Genomic DNA, 24,228 nt, shown 5'->3' on the forward strand with positions numbered 1-24,228 from the left:
ACCAGGGGGCCCTAGAGACAAGGATCAGTAATGTCCTGCTGAACCACCAGGGGGCCCTAGAGACAAGGATCAGTGTAATGTCCTGCTGAACCACCAGGGGGCCCTAGAGACAAGGATCAGTAATGTCCTGCTGAACCACCAGGGGGCCCTAGAGACAAGGATCAGTGTAATATCCTGCTGAACCACCAGGGGGCCCTAGAGACAAGGATCAGTGTAATGTCCTGCTGAACCACCAGGGGGCCCTAGCGACAAGGATCAGTAATGTCCTGCTGAACCACCAGGGGGCCCTAGAGACAAGGATCAGTAATGTCCTGCTGAACCACCAGGGGGCCCTAGAGACAAGGATCAGTGTAATGTCCTGCTGAACCACCAGGAGGCCCTAGAGACAGGGATAAGTGTCCTACATAGGGTTGCAAAATTGCTGAATATTTTAATAAATTCCCTCGTTTTCCCAAAATCCCTGGTGGAGGATTCCCTGAATCAGGAAGGTATAGCAGGAAACATATATTTTGTATGCATTCTTCATATCTTAAATAAATCCTATAAAGCCAAGAGTCAAAATATTATGTCATTACAAATACAACCTGTGATCCAACTGGAAACATAAAGAACAAGATCATATCAGAGATGTTATATTGACTTCGCAGCTCGATTAGAATGGTTTAACAATGGTCTCTTGACTGACTCTCACACCTATTTTGGTTTGGTGTCAGTTTGTCCTCAAGAGGGCGACTCACTACTAGAGACCTATAGGTAGGATGTGTCATGGGCTGGGCTGCTCAAAACTAAAGGAAACGGTAGCGCTCTGCCACAAGGCTTCATTATTTTACAGTCGGCTGGCTGCGCCTGGAGTGTCTGAAAATGGACTCATCAAAAGTAAGACAATATAGTTTGGAAAGGAAAACTTAGTATGTTGCTATTTTTATCTGTAAACGTCCCTGAAAAAGTTTGTTGATACAGTTAAGTAGGCTACATTGTATCCGTTTCATATTTGATTTACAGCAACATGGAAGTGCGAAATTGACTCGATCAAAGTATCGGAAAAAGTAATTTACATGATGAAATGCAAGAACATGTGATGTAATAGACATTATTGTAGGCCTATGAACTACATATTCTAATTTTGCTATGAATTCATAACGCAGTAATATCATATTAATTCATAGCTAGCACTTGACACGTCATTCGAAGGAGTGAAGAAAGCGGAAATCGTTTATAATTAACTTTGTGACGTTAACTGGTAAACTGTTGAGATTTCAATCAAGAGATGTTGTCAAGAGACATAGTGTTCTCAACAATGACTGTCTCATCCATTAAGTTTTATTACACGCCTAGACCCTCAATGTGGTCCTCAATAGAAAATACTTCAGTCAAGACAGACTGTGTGTGTGTGTGTAGGAGGTAGCTGCCTCTGGGAAGGAAAGGAAGCCAGCAGGGGAGGAGAGTGAAGAGCCGTCCAGCGAACTCCCCAGCCCCTCTTCTGGAATGTGAGTGAACACAGAGTATATTAGTCCAGGGTGCGAATTATTGGGGAGCTCAAATAAACCGTCAGGGTTGGGTAGATTACTTTCTAAATGTGATCAGTTACAAGTTACCTGTCCAAAAATGTAATCAGTAACGTAACTTTTGGATTACCCCCAAACTCAGTAATGTAATCTGATTACATTCTGTTACTTTTAGATTACTTTCCCTTTAAGAGACATTAGAAGAAGACAAAAATGCATGTGACCAATTGAACGACATCTATTGCAGGATAAATCAATGTTAAAGTTTACATAGCTGGCCAATTTGTAAGTCGCTCTGGATAAGAGCGTCTGCTAAATGACTTAAATGTTAAATGTAATATATGGATGTTAAATTTGACTTTATGGGTTGGTTATGTAGGCTTCTTATAACCCATCACTTTCAACCCAATATAATAAAACTATTCAATTATATCTTTACATTAAAAACCAAAGTCTATCAGGATTCCAATAATGTTATACCCCTTGATGTTCAGGAATAGGACTTGGAAGTACAGATTAGCCAAATCGTTTTACCTGAGCATGACCCCAAAACGAAGGACTTAGCCAGCCTACTCTGTTGTTTATGATTTTGTTGTCATGGAGGACTGATTGGGCTCATTGATTCTAGTTGAAAAATAAATGCTGTTCTCATGGAATGGCATGTTTTACCAAGAGTGTGCAAAGCTGTCATCAAGGCAAAGGGTCGCTACTTTGAAGAATCTCAAATACTAAATATATTTTGATTTGTTCACTACATGATTCCTTCTGTGTTATTTCATAGTTTTGATGTCTTCACTATTATTCTACATTATAGAAAATAGTGAAATTAAAGAAAAACCATTGAATGAGTAAGTGTGTCCAAGCTTTTGACTGGTACTGTATATATAATTTATAAGTCCAAAAATGGATGTAACAACTACAGGTGGGCCCTTTAAGCCTATCAAAAGTTTTAGCAAAAAAAGCCTCACTTTTATTCCATAGGCTGGGATCTGCACTATGCAGCTGTTGCAAGAGTGCATTTTTCAGCTTAAACTTCTTGAATTCAACCATTATTGGGTTCAAATACACATTTAGATTTGTGAACAGCCATCCACAACAACCACAATCCATAAGGTAAATGAGAGAGCAGCAGTGTGATTCACATCAATGCGCTATGTAGATCAATATTAAGTGATATCCGTATCGCCGTCATCCTTACCTCAAAGCGTTTATTCAAGTTTGATACGGACAGCAGTCGCATCATTGGAAGACGTAGCTTAGACTGTAGCCTACAAAAACCTATTCCTGCTCTTTTCCCGCGATCCATCAAACACATTTGGTGTGTCATCATAGTGGTCTCTGATTTGTGGTCAGACTCGCTCAGGTGGAACAAACTTAAACTTGCGCCTTTTTTCAATGCTGATTTAAATGTCATTGAGATAACAGAGAAGTGTCAAAGATTTTTTGCCACAATGTTTTTAAAAGTAATCCTCAAAGTAATCATCTAGTTTTTCAAAAGTACCTGTAATCTGATTACAATATTTTTGCTGGTAATGAAATGGATTACAGTTTTTTTTGTAATCCCTTACATGTAATCCTTTACACCCCAACCCTGTAAACCGTCTCCCTGCCCATGAATGGTGTACTGTAGAATTCTATAGCTGGCTAGACAGAGGTGCTGTCCACTCAGTAGTGCTGCATTTCAGCCTCATCTGAGCTTCTTTAGACACATAGACACAATGGGCATCCAATCCATCCAACAAGTATACGTTAATGACAGGAGGCCTATAATTGATTCTTTCTGTGAAAAGTATTTGATTTTACAATGGCAAATGTGACTCACCACCTGGATTTGGTCTTATGTAGCAAAATCTGAAATAGTGTTTTTTTACATTGGATAAAAGTAGAGACTCAGAGCTACTAAATGGTATTTCATACACTGCAGTTGAGGAACAATGGGAAAGTAATTCAGCTTTGAAAGTTGATAAACTTGTAAACTCACTTTTGAGTCGTCTTACCTTCAGCACTGATTGCCGGTCGCAGTGAAAAAAGTAACTCTCCCTAAACTTTCAATACCTTTTTCAGAAAAAAGTGGGTCAACTGCGTTTACTTGTGTTTACCCTCCACTAGACCTACACCACTGCTGGTAGCCTACACTCTCAGAAGAGGCAATTGTACACACTTGAACACACACAGAACAATATAATATATGAGTTGAATCAAAACATGTTTACACCCTAGTTCATGAGTTGAATCAAAACATGTTTACACCCTAGTTCATGAGTTGAATCAAAACATGTTTACACCCTAGTTCATGAGTTGTCCATAATTCATGAATGCTTGGAGTCTTCACAGATCATGTGACATAAAACACTACCTTTCTTTCCTTACATTAATTACATTTGACAGTCCCTGGTAACATTGAATATCTGAGTCTACTGGTGCTGGAGAGATAATCAACTTTAAAAGTGGTGAATTGACCCTCTAACATCTCTTCTATACCTCTATTGCATCATCCTCATGAACTGAGTGAAATGAATGTAGAAGTGAAGTGACCACAGCATGTGGTGGTGGTGTAGGGGAACAGTGTAGTGACCACAGCATGTGGTGGTGGTGTAGGGGAACAGAACAGTGTAGTGACCACAGCATGTGGTGGTGGTGTAGAGGAACAGAACAGTGTAGTGACCACAGCATGTGGTGGTGGTGTAGGGGAACAGAACAGTGTAGTGACCACAGCATGTGGTGGTGTAGGGGAACAGAACAGTGTAGTGACCACAGCATGTGGTGGTGTAGGGGAACAGAACAGTGTAGTGACCACAGCATGTGGTGGTGGTGTAGGGGAACAGAACAGTGTAGTGACCACAGCATGTGGTGTAGGGGAACAGAACAGTGTAGTGGCCACAACATGTGGTGGTGGTGTAGGGGAACAGAACAGTGTAGTGACCACAGCATGTGGTGGTGGTGTAGGGGAACAGAACAGTGTAGTGACCACAGCATGTGGTGGTGGTGTAGGGGAATAGAACAGTGTAGTGACCACAGCATGTGGTGGTGGTGTAGGGGAACAGAACAGTGTAGTGACCACAGCATGTGGTGGTGGTGTAGGGGAACAGAACAGTGTAGTGACCACAGCATGTGGTGGTGGTGTAGGGGAACAGAACAGTGTAGTGACCACAGCATGTGGTGGTGGTGTAGGGGAACAGAACAGTGTAGTGACCACAGCATGTGGTGGTGGTGTAGGGAACAGAACAGTGTAGTGACCACAGCATGTGGTGGTGGTGTAGGGGAACAGAACAGTGTAGTGACCACAGCATGTGGTGGTGGTGTAGGGGAACAGAACAGTGTAGTGACCACAGCATGTGGTGGTGTAGGGGAACAGAACAGTGTAGTGACCACAGCATGTGGTGGTGTAGGGGAACAGAACAGTGTAGTGACCACAGCATGTGGTGGTGGTGTAGGGGAACAGAACAGTGTAGTGACCACAGCATGTGGTGTAGGGGAACAGAACAGTGTAGTGACCACAGCATGTGGTGGTGGTGTAGGGGAACAGAACAGTGTAGTGACCACAGCATGTGGTGGTGCTGTAGGGGAACAGAACAGTGTAGTGACCACAGCATGTGGTGGTGGTGTAGGGGAACAGAACAGTGTAGTGACCACAGCATGTGGTGGTGGTGTAGGGGAACAGAACAGTGTAGTGACCACAGCATGTGGTGGTGGTGTAGGGGAACAGAACAGTGTAGTGACCACAGCATGTGGTGGTGCTGTAGGGGAACAGAACAGTGTAGTGACCACAGCATGTGGTGGTGGTGTAGGGGAACAGAACAGTGTAGTGACCACAGCATGTGGTGGTGGTGTAGGGGAACAGAACAGTGTAGTGACCACAGCATGTGGTGGTGGTGTAGGGAACAGAACAGTGTAGTGACCACAGCATGTGGTGGTGGTGTAGGGGAACAGAACAGTGTAGTGACCACAGCATGTGGTGGTGGTGTAGGGGAACAGAACAGTGTAGTGACCACAGCATGTGGTGGTGGTGTAGGGGAACAGAACAGTGTAGTGACCACAGCATGTGGTGGTGGTGTAGGGGAACAGAACAGTGTAGTGACCACAGCATGTGGTGGTGGTGTAGGGGAACAGAACAGTGTAGTGACCACAGCATGTGGTGGTGGTGTAGGGGAACAGAACAGTGTAGTGACCACAGCATGTGGTGGTGGTGTAGGGGAACAGAACAGTGTAGTGACCACAGCATGTGGTGGTGGTGTAGGGGAACAGAACAGTATAGTGACCACAGCATGTGGTGGTGGTGTAGGGCAACAGAACAGTGTAGTGACCACAGCATGTGGTGGTGGTGTAGGGGAACAGAACAGTGTAGTGACCACAGCATGTGGTGGTGGTGTAGGGGAATAGAACAGTGTAGTGACCACAGCATGTGGTGGTGGTGTAGGGGAACAGTGTAGTGACCACAGCATGTGGTGGTGGTGTAGGGGAACAGTGTAGTGACCACAGCATGTGGTGGTGGTGTAGGGGAACAGAACAGTGTAGTGACCACAGCATGTGGTGGTGGTGTAGGGGAACAGAACAGTGTAGTGACCACAGCATGTGGTGGTGTAGAGGAACAGAACAGTGTAGTGACCACAGCATGTGGTGGTGGTGTAGGGGAACAGAACAGTGTAGTGACCACAGCATGTGGTGGTGTAGGGGAACAGAACAGTGTAGTGACCACAGCATGTGGTGGTGTAGGGGAACAGAACAGTGTAGTGACCACAGCATGTGGTGGTGCTGTAGGGGAACAGAACAGTGTAGTGACCACAGCATGTGGTGGTGGTGTAGGGGAACAGAACAGTGTAGTGACCACAGCATGTAGTGGTGGTGTAGGGGAACAGAACAGTGTAGTGACCACAGCATGTGGTGGTGGTGTAGGGGAACAGAACAGTGTAGTGACCACAGCATGTGGTGGTGTAGGGGAACAGAACAGTGTAGTGACCACAGCATGTGGTGGTGCTGTAGGGTAACAGAACAGTGTAGTGACCACAGCATGTGGTGGTGGTGTAGGGGAACAGAACAGTGTAGTGACCACAGCATGTGGTGGTGGTGTAGGGGAACAGAACAGTGTAGTGACCACAGCATGTGGTGGTGTAGGGGAACAGAACAGTGTAGTGACCACAGCATGTGGTGGTGCTGTAGGGGAACAGAACAGTGTAGTGACCACAGCATGTGGTGGTGGTGTAGGGGAACAGAACAGTGTAGTGACCACAGCATGTAGTGGTGGTGTAGGGGAACAGAACAGTGTAGTGACCACAGCATGTGGTGGTGGTGTAGGGGAACAGAACAGTGTAGTGACCACAGCATGTGGTGGTGTAGGGGAACAGAACAGTGTAGTGACCACAGCATGTGGTGGTGCTGTAGGGTAACAGAACAGTGTAGTGACCACAGCATGTGGTGGTGCTGTAGGGTAACAGAACAGTGTAGTGACCACAGCATGTGGTGGTGGTGTAGGGGAACAGAACAGTGTAGCGACCACAGCATGTGGTGGTGGTGTAGGGGAACAGAACAGTGTAGTGACCACAGTATGTGGTGGTGGTGTAGGGGAACAGAACAGTGTAGTGACCACAGCATGTGGTGGTGGTGCTGTAGGGGAACAGAACAGTGTAGTGACCACAGCATGTGGTGGTGGTGTAGGGGAACAGAACAGTGTAGCGACCACAGCATGTGGTGGTGGTGTAGGGGAACAGAACAGTGTAGTGACCACAGCATGTGGTGGTGGTGTAGGGGAACAGAACAGTGTAGTGACCACAGCATGTGGTGGTGGTGTAGGGGAACAGAACAGTGTAGTGACCACAGCATGTGGTGGTGGTGTAGGGGAACAGAACAGTGTAGTGACCACAGCATGTGGTGGTGGTGTAGGGGAACAGAACAGTGTAGTGACCACAGCATGTGGTGGTGGTGTAGGGGAACAGAACAGTGTAGTGACCACAGCATGTGGTGGTGGTGTAGGGGAACAGAACAGTGTAGTGACCACAGCATGTGGTGGTGGTGTAGGGGAACAGAACAGTGTAGTGACCACAGCATGTGGTGGTGGTGTAGGGGAACAGAACAGTGTAGTGACCACAGCATGTGGTGGTGGTGTAGGGGAACAGAACAGTGTAGTGACCACAGCATGTGGTGTTGGTGTAGAGGAACAGAACAGTGTAGTGACCACAGCATGTGGTGGTGGTGTAGAGGAACAGAACAGTGTAGTGACCACAGCATGTGGTGTTGGTGTAGGGGAACAGAACAGTGTAGTGACCACAGCATGTGGTGTAGGGGAACAGAACAGTGTAGTGACCACAGCATGTGGTGGTGGTGTAGGGGAACAGAACAGTGTGGTGACCACAGCATGTGGTGGTGGTGTAGGGGAACAGAACAGTGTAGTGACCACAGCATGTGGTGGTGGTGTAGGGGAACAGAACAGTGTAGTGACCACAGCATGTGGTGGTGGTGTAGGGGAACAGAACAGTGTAGTGACCACAGCATGTGGTGGTGGTGTAGGGGAACAGAACAGTGTAGTGACCACAGCATGTGGTGGTGGTGTAGAGGAACAGAACAGTGTAGTGACCACAGCATGTGGTGGTGGTGTAGGGAACAGAACAGTGTAGTGACCACAGCATGTGGTGGTGGTGTAGGGGAACAGAACAGTGTAGTGACCACAGCATGTGGTGGTGGTGTAGGGGAATAGAACAGTGTAGTGACCACAGCATGTGGTGGTGGTGTAGGGGAACAGAACAGTGTAGTGACCACAGCATGTGGTGGTGGTGTAGGGGAACAGAACAGTGTAGTGACCACAGCATGTGGTGGTGGTGTAGGGGAACAGAACAGTGTAGTGACCACAGCATGTGGTGGTGGTGTAGGGGAACAGAACAGTGTAGTGACCACAGCATGTGGTGGTGGTGTAGGGGAACAGAACAGTGTAGTGACCACAGCATGTGGTGGTGGTGTAGGGGAACAGAACAGTGTAGTGACCACAGCATGTGGTGGTGGTGTAGGGGAACAGAACAGTGTAGTGACCACAGCATGTGGTGGTGGTGTAGGGGAACAGAACAGTGTAGTGACCACAGCATGTGGTGGTGGTGTAGGGGAACAGAACAGTGTAGTGACCACAGCATGTGGTGGTGGTGTAGGGGAACAGAACAGTGTAGTGACCACAGCATGTGGTGGTGGTGTAGGGGAACAGAACAGTGTAGTGACCACAGCATGTGGTGGTGGTGTAGGGGAACAGAACAGTGTAGTGACCACAGCATGTGGTGGTGGTGTAGGGGAACAGAACAGTGTAGTGACCACAGCATGTGGTGGTGGTGTAGGGGAACAGAACAGTGTAGTGACCACAGCATGTGGTGGTGGTGTAGGGGAACAGAACAGTGTAGTGACCACAGCATGTGGTGGTGGTGTAGGGGAACAGAACAGTGTAGTGACCACAGCATGTGGTGGTGGTGTAGGGGAACAGAACAGTGTAGTGACCACAGCATGTGGTGGTGGTGTAGGGGAACAGAACAGTGTAGTGACCACAGCATGTGGTGGTGGTGTAGGGGAACAGAACAGTGTAGTGACCACAGCATGTGGTGGTGGTGTAGGGGAACAGAACAGTGTAGTGACCACAGCATGTGGTGGTGGTGTAGGGGAACAGAACAGTGTAGTGACCACAGCATGTGGTGGTGGTGTAGGGGAACAGAACAGTGTAGTGACCACAGCATGTGGTGGTGGTGTAGGGGAACAGAACAGTGTAGTGACCACAGCATGTGGTGGTGGTGTAGAGGAACAGAACAGTGTAGTGACCACAGCATGTGGTGGTGGTGTAGAGGAACAGAACAGTGTAGTGACCACAGCATGTGGTGGTGGTGTAGGGGAACAGAACAGTGTAGTGACCACAGCATGTGGTGGTGGTGTAGGGGAACAGAACAGTGTAGTGACCACAGCATGTAGTGGTGGTGTAGGGGAACAGAACAGTGTAGTGACCACAGCATGTGGTGGTGGTGTAGGGGAACAGAACAGTGTAGTGACCACAGCATGTGGTGGTGTAGGGGAACAGAACAGTGTAGTGACCACAGCATGTGGTGGTGCTGTAGGGTAACAGAACAGTGTAGTGACCACAGCATGTGGTGGTGGTGTAGGGGAACAGAACAGTGTAGTGACCACAGCATGTGGTGGTGGTGTAGGGGAACAGAACAGTGTAGTGACCACAGCATGTGGTGGTGTAGGGGAACAGAACAGTGTAGTGACCACAGCATGTGGTGGTGTAGGGGAACAGAACAGTGTAGTGACCACAGCATGTGGTGGTGCTGTAGGGGAACAGAACAGTGTAGTGACCACAGCATGTGGTGGTGGTGTAGGGGAACAGAACAGTGTAGTGACCACAGCATGTAGTGGTGGTGTAGGGGAACAGAACAGTGTAGTGACCACAGCATGTGGTGGTGGTGTAGGGGAACAGAACAGTGTAGTGACCACAGCATGTGGTGGTGTAGGGGAACAGAACAGTGTAGTGACCACAGCATGTGGTGGTGCTGTAGGGTAACAGAACAGTGTAGTGACCACAGCATGTGGTGGTGCTGTAGGGTAACAGAACAGTGTAGTGACCACAGCATGTGGTGGTGGTGTAGGGGAACAGAACAGTGTAGTGACCACAGCATGTGGTGGTGGTGCTGTAGGGTAACAGAACAGTGTAGTGACCACAGCATGTGGTGGTGCTGTAGGGTAACAGAACAGTGTAGTGACCACAGCATGTGGTGGTGGTGCTGTAGGGTAACAGAACAGTGTAGTGACCACAGCATGTGGTGGTGCTGTAGGGTAACAGAACAGTGTAGTGACCACAGCATGTGGTGGTGGTGTAGGGTAACAGAACAGTGTAGTGACCACAGTATGTGGTGGTGGTGTAGGGAACAGAACAGTGTAGTGACCACAGCATGTGGTGGTGGTGTAGGGGAACAGAACAGTGTAGTGACCACAGCATGTGGTGGTGGTGTAGGGGAACAGAACAGTGTAGTGACCACAGCATGTGGTGGTGGTGCTGTAGGGTAACAGAACAGTGTAGTGACCACAGCATGTGGTGGTGCTGTAGGGTAACAGAACAGTGTAGTGACCACAGCATGTGGTGGTGGTGTAGGGTAACAGAACAGTGTAGTGACCACAGTATGTGGTGGTGGTGTAGGGAACAGAACAGTGTAGTGACCACAGCATGTGGTGGTGGTGTAGGGGAACAGAACAGTGTAGTGACCACAGCATGTGGTGGTGGTGTAGGGTAACAGAACAGTGTAGTGACCACAGTATGTGGTGGTGGTGTAGGGAACAGAACAGTGTAGTGACCACAGCATGTGGTGGTGGTGTAGGGGAACAGAACAGTGTAGTGACCACAGCGTGTGGTGGTGGTGTAGGGGAACAGAACAGTGTAGTGACCACAGCATGTGGTGGTGGTGCTGTAGGGGAACAGAACAGTGTAGTGACCACAGCATGTGGTGGTGGTGTAGGGGAACAGAACAGTGTAGCGACCACAGCATGTGGTGGTGGTGTAGGGGAACAGAACAGTGTAGTGACCACAGCATGTGGTGGTGGTGTAGGGGAACAGAACAGTGTAGTGACCACAGCATGTGGTGGTGGTGTAGGGGAACAGAACAGTGTAGTGACCACAGCATGTGGTGGTGGTGTAGGGGAACAGAACAGTGTAGTGACCACAGCATGTGGTGGTGGTGTAGGGGAACAGAACAGTGTAGTGACCACAGCATGTGGTGGTGGTGTAGGGGAACAGAACAGTGTAGTGACCACAGCATGTGGTGGTGGTGTAGGGGAACAGAACAGTGTAGTGACCACAGCATGTGGTGGTGGTGTAGGGGAACAGAACAGTGTAGTGACCACAGCATGTGGTGGTGGTGTAGGGGAACAGAACAGTGTAGTGACCACAGCATGTGGTGGTGGTGTAGGGGAACAGAACAGTGTAGTGACCACAGCATGTGGTGTTGGTGTAGAGGAACAGAACAGTGTAGTGACCACAGCATGTGGTGGTGGTGTAGAGGAACAGAACAGTGTAGTGACCACAGCATGTGGTGTTGGTGTAGGGGAACAGAACAGTGTAGTGACCACAGCATGTGGTGTAGGGGAACAGAACAGTGTAGTGACCACAGCATGTGGTGGTGGTGTAGGGGAACAGAACAGTGTAGTGACCACAGCATGTGGTGGTGGTGTAGGGGAACAGAACAGTGTAGTGACCACAGCATGTGGTGGTGGTGTAGAGGAACAGAACAGTGTAGTGACCACAGCATGTGGTGGTGGTGTAGGGAACAGAACAGTGTAGTGACCACAGCATGTGGTGGTGGTGTAGGGGAACAGAACAGTGTAGTGACCACAGCATGTGGTGGTGGTGTAGGGGAATAGAACAGTGTAGTGACCACAGCATGTGGTGTTGGTGTAGAGGAACAGAACAGTGTAGTGACCACAGCATGTGGTGGTGGTGTAGGGGAACAGAACAGTGTAGTGACCACAGCATGTGGTGGTGGTGTAGAGGAACAGAACAGTGTAGTGACCACAGCATGTGGTGGTGGTGTAGAGGAACAGAACAGTGTAGTGACCACAGCATGTGGTGGTGGTGTAGGGGAACAGAACAGTGTAGTGACCACAGCATGTGGTGGTGGTGTAGGGGAACAGAACAGTGTAGTGACCACAGCATGTGGTGGTGGTGTAGGGGAACAGAACAGTGTAGTGACCACAGCATGTGGTGGTGGTGTAGGGGAACAGAACAGTGTAGTGACCACAGCATGTGGTGGTGGTGTAGGGGAACAGAACAGTGTAGTGACCACAGCATGTGGTGGTGGTGTAGGGGAACAGAACAGTGTAGTGACCACAGCATGTGGTGGTGGTGTAGGGAACAGAACAGTGTAGTGACCACAGCATGTGGTGGTGGTGTAGGGAACAGAACAGTGTAGTGACCACAGCATGTGGTGGTGGTGTAGGGGAACAGAACAGTGTAGTGACCACAGCATGTGGTGTAGGGGAACAGAACAGTGTAGTGACCACAGCATGTGGTGGTGGTGTAGGGGAACAGAACAGTGTAGTGACCACAGCATGTGGTGGTGGTGTAGGGGAACAGAACAGTGTAGTGACCACAGCATGTGGTGGTGGTGTAGAGGAACAGAACAGTGTAGTGACCACAGCATGTGGTGGTGGTGTAGGGAACAGAACAGTGTAGTGACCACAGCATGTGGTGGTGGTGTAGGGGAACAGAACAGTGTAGTGACCACAGCATGTGGTGGTGGTGTAGGGGAACAGAACAGTGTAGTGACCACAGCATGTGGTGGTGGTGTAGGGGAACAGAACAGTGTAGTGACCACAGCATGTGGTGGTGGTGTAGGGGAACAGAACAGTGTAGTGACCACAGCATGTGGTGTAGGGGAACAGAACAGTGTAGTGACCACAGCATGTGGTGGTGGTGTAGGGGAACAGAACAGTGTAGTGACCACAGCATGTGGTGGTGGTGTAGGGGAACAGAACAGTGTAGTGACCACAGCATGTGGTGGTGGTGTAGAGGAACAGAACAGTGTAGTGACCACAGCATGTGGTGGTGGTGTAGAGGAACAGAACAGTGTAGTGACCACAGCATGTGGTGGTGGTGTAGGGGAACAGAACAGTGTAGTGACCACAGCATGTGGTGGTGGTGTAGAGGAACAGAACAGTGTAGTGACCACAGCATGTGGTGGTGGTGTAGGGAACAGAACAGTGTAGTGACCACAGCATGTGGTGGTGGTGTAGGGGAACAGAACAGTGTAGTGACCACAGCATGTGGTGGTGGTGTAGGGAACAGAACAGTGTAGTGACCACAGCATGTGGTGGTGGTGTAGGGGAATAGAACAGTGTAGTGACCACAGCATGTGGTGGTGGTGTAGGGGAACAGAACAGTGTAGTGACCACAGCATGTGGTGGTGGTGTAGGGGAACAGTACAGTGTAGTGACCACAGCATGTGGTGGTGGTGTAGGGGAACAGAACAGTGTAGTGACCACAGCATGTGGTGGTGGTGTAGGGGAACAGAACAGTGTAGTGACCACAGCATGTGGTGGTGGTGTAGGGGAACAGAACAGTGTAGTGACCACAGCATGTGGTGGTGTAGGGGCACAGAACAGTGTAGTGACCACAGCATGTGGTGGTGGTGGTGTAGGGGAACAGAACAGTGTAGTGACCACAACATGTGGTGTAGGGGAACAGAACAGTGTAGTGACCACAGCATGTGGTGGTGCTGTAGGGGAACAGAGCAGTGTAGTGACCACAGCATGTGGTGGTGGTGTAGGGAACAGAACAGTGTAGTGACCACAGCATGTGGTGGTGGTGTAGGGGAACAGAACATTGTGTGACTGTTTCCTGTGTCCAGGTTGACCCGGTCTGGAGAGAAGTGTCGTGATCTGGAGACTGTGATCTCTAGGCTGGAGGGGAACCTGGAGGTGCTGAATGTGGGAAAGGTAAGACTAGTGGCCATGTCTAAAGTCAATGTGAGCAAACCACATACAGTAGATCACAGTATTCTCTGAAGACACTGCAGCGTGTGTGTGTGTGTGTTAAAGTTCCTAATGTAATGTATTTCATGATCATATGAGGATGAGATATTGAGAGACCTGTATAAATATTCTAGTACGTCTAAAAATATTAATATATTAATGATCTTTATTTGATATCACTAGTCAGTTTTTATATTCTCGTCCTTACATCATATCATCTTTGTTGTTTTAGAGACCCTCCATGTTGGATGTTCTGCTGCTGACCACTCTGAAGGAGCTCACTGAAGAACAGCTGAAGACATTTCAGTCTTGCCTGACTAGTTGCTGGATGTTAGGCTTTCCTCTCATCCCAGAGAAACAGCTGAAGAACTCTGACAGACAGGAGACAGTGGATCAGATGGTGAAGAGTTACGGCCCTGAGAGAGCTGTGAAGATCACATGGAGGATCCTGAGGAGGATGAAGCTGGATGATCTGGCAGAGCAGTTAGAGAGAGATTACAGTGGAGGTAACATAACAAGAATGTACATCAATCTATACATCACCATCACAGTTCAGAGAAGTTAGAGATCAGAGAAGTAGGATTGTAGACAAGGACCCTAACTGACTCTCTGTCCCCCTCTTATCTTCCCCTCTATTTCCCCACTTTCTCAGGTATTCCCACTGCCCCATACCAGTCCTTTTTCCAACCCAGGCCCTTCTACGGCGCAATACACCCCCTTCTCTCCAGCTCCCCCTCCTTCCTGTTGTCATTATCTTCTGCTGGTAGCTCAGGACACCTCAGTTCACAGGTAAGAGGACGGTTAGAGAATTGTAGGATCACTTCTACCCTCATATGTTAAACACCTGTACTCACTGTCATAGTCAGTTCTACCCTCATATGTTACATCACCTGTACTCACTGTCATAGTCAGTTCTACAGTTCTACCCTCATATGTTACATCACCTGTACTCACTGTCATAGTCAGTTCTACAGTTCTACCCTCATATGTTAAACACCTGTACTCACTGTTATAGTCAGTTCTACAGTTCTACCCTCATATGTTACATCACCTGTACTCACTGTCATAGTCAGTTCTACAGTTCTACCCTCATATGTTAAACACCTGTACTCACTGTTATAGTCAGTTCTACCCTCATATGTTACAACACCTGTACCCACTGTTATAGTCAGTTCTACCCTCATATGTTACATCACCTGTACTCACTGTTATAGTCAGTTCTACAGTTCTACCCTCATATGTTACATCACCTGTACTCACTGTTATAGTCAGTTCTACAGTTCTACCCTCATATGTTACATCACCTGTACTCACTGTTATAGTCAGTTCTACAGTTCTACCCTCATATGTTACATCACCTGTACTCACTGTTATAGTCAGTTCTACAGTTCTACCCTCATATGTTACATCACCTGTACTCACTGTTATAGTCAGTTCTACAGTTCTACCCTCATATGTTACATCACCTGTACTCACTGTTATAGTCAGTTCTACAGTTCTACCCTCATATGTTAAAGCACCTGTACTCACTAATAGTCAGTTCTACAGTTCTACCCTCATATGTTACATCACCTGTACTCACTGTTATAGTCAGTTCTACAGTATGAAATGATACAGTAGACACATACAGTCTAGATAATTAATGAATCTCTCATGTACACTGAGTGGTGGGGGTCAGGCTGCAACACACCAAAAAAGTGCTGAATATATTCCTGTACCACGTTGTGTGTGTGGCTATGTTCTTTAAATCAGTATTTCTATTCTCTTCTATCTTATCATCTTTGTTATTTTAGAGACCCTCAATTACATATCCTGTTCCAGCTCTGCTACTGACCAGTCTGGAGGAGCTCACTGAAGAACAGCTGAAGACATTTCAGTCTCACCTGACTAGGGGCCAGCTGCCTGACTGTCCTCCCATCCCAGAGAGACAGCTGGAGAACTCTGACAGACAGGACACAGTGGATCAGATGGTGAAGAGATTCGAACATGAGGGAGCTGTGAGGAACACACTAATGATCCTGAGGTTGATGAATCGAGTAGACCTAGCAGAGAAGTTAGAGAGGGATCACACTAGAGGTAACATAACAACAATGTACATCAATCTATACATCACCATCACAGTTCAGTGTAGGTCTAACCAGAAAGAACATTCAACTGACTTCATAATAACATTCAGCAGACCCCTCTTTTATTTATTGATTGTATCCAGGTGATCTCATTGAGATTAAACAGAAATCAATCATTCATTACATATAATATATAAAATCAACAGTACAATGGCTAAGTAGACATAGGTAAGATATTACAAGATAAAAACAGATTGCACTGTCTAATCATGTCACGCCTGCTCCCGCTCCCCCTCTCTGGCCCTCGAAGGCACCAGGCTCCCCAGCATTACGCACTCCTGCCACCATCATTACGCACACCTGCCTCCCCCCCATCACGCGCATCAGCGATTATTGGACTCACCTGGACTCAATCATCTGTGCCATTTCCTCCCCTATATCTGTCTGTTCCCAAGATCTGTTCCCCGCTTCAGGAATAATGTTAGTTTTGTCGTTGCATACCGGGTTCTGAGGGTGTCTCTGTCCTGTTTGATGTCTGTTCCTTATTAAATGTTCAACTCCCCGTACCTGCTTCTCTTCTCCAGCGTTGGTTCTTACAAATCATGGCTGTACATCTCTTCTTGAGCTGCCTATATTCAAACCAATCAACAGAAGAGTCCGTTAGTAACAGTAACGTTTGTAGGGGACAAACTTATTGACAATACATACAATACTGATATGAGAAAAAGAAGCCTGGAGGCGAGGCTAAACAATGCATTAAATATATCTGACATGTAGAACATCTCTCTCTCTCTGTTCCAGCTCTGCTGCTGAACTCTCTGGAGGAGCTGAACATAAACGAGCTGAAGACATTTCAAAACTACCTGACTCGTGGCAAGCTGCTGGGCTTTCCTCCAATCCCAAAGAGACAGCTGAGGAACACTGACAGACAGGTCACAGTGGATCAGATGATGAAGAGTTACGGCCCTGAGAGAGCTGTGAAGGTCACACTGAGGATCCTGAGGTGGATGAATGAGCATGATCTCACTGAGAAGTTACAGAGTGATCACACAGGTAAAACAACATGAATCTGTTCTTTAAAAGTTCAATTAGTTGTTTATAGCTACATTGAGTAAGGGCATCTTTCCTTCACACAATGAGAAACCGCCGGCCCTGAGGAAGCTGTGGAGATCACACCGGAGATCCTGAAGAAGATGAACTGGGATGATCTGTCAGAGAAGTTCGAGAGAGAGGTGAGGAGGAGAGTGGATGTTTGGGTTCACAACAACAATACCTGCTAAAAGACATGGAGACAGGCTGACGAACATTGACCAACAGAAAGAGAGTCACCAAATGAAATCCTCTTCTAGTTGGCTTTCATCTAGCAAGGGTTCAATTGGAGTGAGGAACAAGTCAGAGTACTGACAGCTTGCTTAATGTCATGGAGAAGTTAAACATCACAGAGTTTATAAGGCTGACCTAATGCCATGCAGAAGTTAAACATCACAGAGTTTATAAGGCTGACCTAATGCCATGGAGTTAAACATCAGAGTTTATAAGGTTTACCTAATGTCATGTAGAAGTTAAACATCACAGAGTTTATAAGGTTTACCTAATGCCATGGAGTTAAACATCAGAGTTTATAAGGTTTACCTAATGTCATGTAGAAGTTGAACATCACAGAGTTTATAAGGCTGACCTAATGCCATGGAGTTAAACATCAGAGTTTATAAGGTTTACCTAATGCCATGCAGAAGTTAAACATCACAGAGTTTATAAGGCTTACCTAATGCCATGTAGAAGTTAAACATCACAGAGTTCATAAGGCTGACCTAATGCCATGGAGAAGTTAAACATCACAGAGTTTATAAGGTTTACCTAATGCCATGTAGAAGTTAAACATCAGAGTTTATAAGGTTTACCTAATGCCATGTAGAAGTTAAACATCAGAGTTTATAAGGTTTACCTAATGCCATGTAGAAGTTAAACATCACAGAGTTTATAAGGTTTACCTAATGCCATGGAGAAGTTAAACATCACAGAGTTTATAAGGTTTACCTAATGCCATGTAGAAGTTAAACCACAGAGTTTATAAGGTTTACCTAATGCCATGTAGAAGTTAAACATCACAGAGTTTATAAGGTTTACCTAATGCCATGGAGAAGTTAAACATCAGAGTTTATAAGGTTTACCTAATGCCATGTAGAAGTTAAACATCACAGAGTTTATAAGGTTTACCTAATGCCATGGAGAAGTTAAACATCACAGAATGTAGAATAGTGTACTATTATAGTGTACTACTGACCCTCCTCTGGTAAGACCTTCGCTGTAAAGACAGACAGACAGATCGACACCGACCGACCAGTTGAATATTTATCGAATAAGGCCCGAGGGGGTGTGGTATATGGCCAATATACCATGGCTAAGGGCTGATCTTAGACACGATGCAATACGGAGTAAACAGCCCGCATACAGCCCTTAGCCCTGATATATATTGGCCATATACCACAAACACCAGAGGTGCCTTGTTGCTATTATAAACTGGTTACCAATGTAATTAGAACAGTAAAAATAAATGTGTTGTCACACCACGGCTGTCAGCCAATCAGCATTCAGGGCTCAAACCACCCAGTTTATAATAACAGATATTTGTTCAGTGTATATTGTTTTTACATTTTAGTGGTTTCCAGAGAACTATGATCAGGAGGACAATGGAACATACCGGTAACTTGGTCTTCTCTTACTTGTTTTTACATGAATAGTTTTCCATTTCTGAAAGGATAATAGATACATTTGAATGTAACTTATTTAACTTTAAGAATTTGAAGTCTTATAGAACAGTTCATGCCATTTGTCATTTTAAAAGAAGAACCCACACACTGCTCTTGCCAGAATCCCGTATTTAAGATCTAATTAAACAACTTACATAAACAACATGATACTGGCAGTGTGCAGGTATTTATTTAGCTTTTAAGATATCATTGAATTATTCCCACACACCTACAACAAGCAAACTCAGATGTGCGAGTGCTTTTCCTATTTGAAATGCAATTTATGTCATACATTTGTCATACACTACAGGTTCCAGTGCCCCCGTGCAGGTCTGTTCCAGTGCAGTATAACAGGCCTGGTGTTTAGGATGGAGGGAGAGGGAGAGGTGCTCTATAGTACAGTCTCCTGGAACAGGAGGCTTCTAGCCAAGAATGACAAGAGACCTGCAGGACCCCTGTTCAAGTTTACATGCCTTAAGGGGTCTGTCTGTCAACTACACCTCCCACACTGTGAGATCTGCCCTGGTAACTACACAATTTATAAGAAAAGTCAGAGTATCGTTATCTGTCTCTTGTTACTTTCTAATCAACAATGACATTTTCCCCAGGTGGTGGATGTGACTTCCTGTCCGTAGGCCATGTGACTAATGATCATAACATTGAGTTCATCCCTCCCCATGAGATAACAGAAACACACGTCATAATAAACATCACTGGATTCTGTGATTATGGCCTCACCAAGGATAAGGATGCTCCCATGTCCCCTATCAATGGACTTGTGTTGTTGTTCTTCAAACCATCAAATGACCTATATGTCTTGTTGCTTCCCAAGAACGTTGTGTTGGATGAGGTACACATGCAGGTTAGATTATATTTTAATAGTAAACATGTGAACTTTAACATGAATATTTACCAAATGGTAATTCTGCTTGTCTACTGTGATTGATTCCTATTAAGTCACACTTTGCCTCTTAATGAAAAATGTACTTTAGGTGGAAAAGAAGTGGAAGGATCGGGGGGCAGTGTTGAATTTAACACCTCCTGACTGTGAGCTAACCCCAAATCAGACCTACAGCCTCTCTGGAGATCCAGTACGCCGAATACAGCCCGAGGTAAAACACTGTCGGGGGACAGGGAGACTGTACTTTTCTATAGGAGGCTGTACTTTTCTATAGGAGGCTGTACTTTTCTATAGGAGGCTGTACTTTTCTATAGGAGGCTGTACTTTTCTATAGGAGGCTGTACTTTTCTATAGGAGGCTGTACTTTTCTATAGGAGGCTGTACTTTTCTATAGGAGGCTGTACTTTTCTATAGGAGACTGTACTTTTCTATAGGAGACTGTACTTTTCTATAGGAGACTGTACTTTTCTATAAGAGGCTGTACTGTCTTGCTTGTAAGGACTGGGGTGTTGCTTTAAAGGGGCAATCTGCTACAATTAAATGAATGATACAGTATTTTGATTCAAGAAGAATACAATATAAATGGTTGATGTTAGTTCAACTGTCATACCCCATTAGAACCCCAAAAATACACCCTTGTTTTACTCCAATGTTTGTAAACAAGAGCAATTGTAAGCAAACATTGTATAGCCACAACTATACTTTTGATATCATGGATGGATGGTCAATCCTTACATCCATAGTTCTGTCTATGAATTGAAGAGTGGTTTGAGTTCTCCAGCCCCATCTCTCAGCTTTTTAACAAAACATTGGCGTGCGGTGACCGTTTTGCTGTTGTTTGAGCTGCAGATTGCCCCTTTAACTTTAATGTATTTAAAGTCAAATGTAATTCCATAAATAACACTATAATCTCTGTCTTTAACCTAGACATCAAAGTTTGTTAATTTTAAAGAGTATGAAAACTACACCGCAGCATTCGAGTTGAAGCTACAAGCTGAATACATTAACCTGACTGTGATCAAAGCTGGTTTATTGTCCAAACTTCTCAGTCTATTTTGGATTAGTAACTGCGTGTGGAAATGCATTGTTGAGTTTCAAGGTAAGTTTACACTACTGTAATGCCACAATTCTACAAAGTTTAGTTCACTGAACCTTTGTAGCAGTGTAATTGAATGTTCACACAGCTAATATTAGGCTGTATGAATCTTATACACAAGGTTTTCTTGAACATTTTAAAACAGCAAAACTCTATGGATTGTATATTAGTTGCATCTTTAAGTTATTGAGTTGCAAGGAGTTCTCATGAATTGTCCTGTAAACTTGAAGGGCTTTATTTTCGGCTCTAAGGAGGCGCTAGTGTCAAACGCACATTAGTTTACAATTTCTTCATGGAAAAAATGGGCGCACTGACATTTAGAGGCGGCAATATTTGAGGTGTGTCCTTTAAAAAGGGAAGTTTTAAGACCGACGGAAAGCAGGTCTTAATGTAACCTGGGTTGATAATAGCAGGGATTTAAAGAGCTGAAGTGCAGCCTATCCAGACACAGTGCCCATGGAAGAGATGTGCATTTTGTGCCAGTGAATCTCATCTTTTAAAACATAAAACACATAAAAAGATTGTTTTCCCCCCATTTTGTTTAATTGTATTAAAAACCAAGCACAGTCTATCCTCCCCTAAATCATGGCAGGTTTGGCACCATCGTGCTTCTTTTCATCCTGGCCATTAGCCCAGTAGCCTTTGAATAAAGGGGTTTTAAATGGTCTACTTCTCTTGTTCGCTATTGATCCCCGTTTTCAAAGAGCGCCCCTCATCCGCTTACCAAAGACACGCTCTTTCAAACTATTCAATCCTCCAATAATGCCAAATCAATAATAGATTTTGGGGGGGAATCTGCCTCGCACATTGGCAACGATACAATTGACAGGAACCTAGTATTTTGTATAGAAGTGCGAATATATGCATAAAGACGTTTAGGCCTACTGTGTACACACAGTGCCATGGATCGAAAGAAGTGATTTATGATATCATGCTTCTGACCCGATCCTGTTTAGAAATATTGTTGTTCGTCTTAAAAGCAGATTTATTTGTTTTTAATTTAATTAGATTAAAACCCAAACCTATTAGATTCAGTCAATGGGTTTATTGTGAGAACGTACATGTCTCGAATGCAATGCAATTTGATCTGTTAGATGGCTGAAGGATGTTTATAAAACATTACATTACAGCAGTATAACGGTGAGGGGACATTCCCCCTGTCTCTTTATTGATTCAAGAAGAATACAATATAACTCCCTTCCTCTTTATCCAGCTCCTGTGAAAAGTTGCTATGTAAAACCCTCCATAGTCTAAGTTGTCTGTATTAAACGGCTATGGGGAGCTATTATGGTGCCTGTAACTGTATTTAGACAGCCTATTAAAACAAGCTGTTTGGTTTAGAATTTGATTATAATTATACACTGTCTTTTTAGGCCTTATCAATAGCCTAGTGAATTTAATCTTGCTTATTGACTGTTTGGCATCATCAGACTGCATTTTACAGTAGGCCTAGCCCCTATATCAGTGTTAATGCTATAGCCTATGTTTAATAATGTATTTCCATATTGAGGCAATGCAATGAGAACAATGTTGACTACAAACATGTTCAACATATTTACCAAATATGGGGCAAACTATTTAGCCAGTGAGGGGTCAAACCTCGACACCCCCACAACTTATTTATTCATCAAAACCCAGCTCATTCACGCCATCACAAGCTACTGCGCCCATAATTCCGGTTCTGAAAATTGCACAAATATTTCTGACACACCCGAACATATAAGGATACACAGGCAGCACTAAGAGTGTTTGGTTTGTTAAAATAGAGACCTAGGTGTTATACTTACTTATTAATCAATTGGTTTATTACTGAATAATTGTTTTTTGTATGCACAGATGTAAGACTGTTTTCTACAGCCACACCACAAGGTGGCGCCAAAAGTAACTGTCTAGAAACAAGAAGATGTGTTTCTTTGCTGAACACTCTGGAAAAGCTGGACCAAAGCGACCTGAAGACATTTCAGTTTCACCTGACTCATGATGTGGATGGCCCCATCTCAAGGAGCCAGCTGGAGGATGCTGACAGGCTGGTCACAGTGGATAGGATGGTACAGAGCTACTGTGATGAGGGAGCTGTGAAGATCACACTGGAGGTCCTGAGGAAGATGGACCAGAACAAGCTGGCTGATGAGTTAGAGAATAACTAGACAAGTGAATGTCTGAATGTGCAGCCTCAACACAACGTGACGAGTGATTAATGTATTATTAGAAGGGGAGAGGAAGGGAGTAACACTTAACTTCGGTGTCGTGTGCCAAAGGGTGCAAACAGTATCTGGGATAGCAGGCAGGGATTGAGGGATACGGGAGAAGAGCGTGTAAGAATATTCAAAGATAAATACACAGCTAGAGGTCTAGAGGAAAATAACGATCAATAAAAATAGTTGTTTTTCTGTAACAGGGAATTAATGATCAAGGGGTCAGAGACACAGGAATTTCAGTCCGGGACTCATAGCTACATGTGGCAAGTTCTCATTGATCCCAATTGTCTATTCATTGAGCCTGAAACGGGATACTTGCTATTTGGCCATTGACCCAATTTTACTGCAAGGAATTCTAATTGGTCAACCACTGGCTAGAGTACATCTGCCATCTGCTGTTCAGCATGACAACTATGACTTGTTCTCTTTGAATAAATATATTTTTCTACCCCTGATTTGCTTTGGGGTTTTGTGTTATTGAAGAATACCATCTACTGCTAACACATTTGACCTCTCAGACATGACCACTAGTGTTACCTTCATTACCTTCAACCTCAGATAATTATTCAGCCTAGAGATCTCAGTCTCCAGACTACGACACTTCTCTCCAGACGGGGTCAACCTGGACACAGGAAACAGTCACACACTGTTCTGTTCCCCTACACCACCACCACATGCTGTGGTCACTACACTGTTCTGTTCCCTACACCAACACCACATGCTGTGGTCACTACACTGTTCTGTTCCCCTACACCACCACCACATGCTGTGGTCACTACACTGTTCTGTTCCCCTACACCACCACCACATGCTTCTGGTCACTACACTGTTCTGTTCGCTACACCACCACCACATGCTGTGGTCACTACACTGTTCTGTTCCCCTACACCACCACCACATGCTGTGGTCACTACACTGTTCTGTTCCCCTACACCACCACATGCTGTGGTCACTACACTGTTCTTTTCCCCTACACCACCACCACATGCTGTGGTCACTACACTGTTCTGTTCCCTACACCACCACCACATGCTGTGGTCACTACACTGTTCTGTTCCCCTACACCACCACATGCTGTGGTCACTTCACTGTTCTGTTCCCTTACACCACCACCACATGCTGTGGTCACTACACTGTTCTGTTCCCCTACACCACCACCACATGCTGTGGTCACTACACTGTTCTGTTCCCCTACACCACCACCACATGCTGTGGTCACTACACTGTTCTGTTCC

The 24,228-nt window shown here is 45.5% G+C and overlaps 1 protein-coding gene across 1 annotated transcript; it reads left to right on the top strand.

Moving 5' to 3' along the window:
• The first annotated feature begins 64 nt into the window (after positions 1–64).
• Positions 65–23,448, top strand: LOC120018447. Its single transcript, XM_038961655.1, has 13 exons — positions 65–1,487; positions 13,859–13,946; positions 14,215–14,488; positions 14,635–14,771; positions 15,776–16,058; positions 16,850–17,101; positions 17,189–17,280; positions 18,708–18,751; positions 19,109–19,323; positions 19,407–19,648; positions 19,791–19,910; positions 20,627–20,798; positions 22,632–23,448. Coding segments are annotated over exons 1-13 (2,232 nt in total). The 5' UTR covers positions 65–1,485; the 3' UTR covers positions 22,943–23,448.
• The last annotated feature ends 780 nt before the right edge of the window (positions 23,449–24,228 follow it).

This window comes from Salvelinus namaycush, chromosome 2, assembly GCF_016432855.1.
Source record: "Salvelinus namaycush isolate Seneca chromosome 2, SaNama_1.0, whole genome shotgun sequence".
In the NCBI taxonomy this organism is placed as follows: Eukaryota; Metazoa; Chordata; class Actinopteri; order Salmoniformes; family Salmonidae; genus Salvelinus; species Salvelinus namaycush.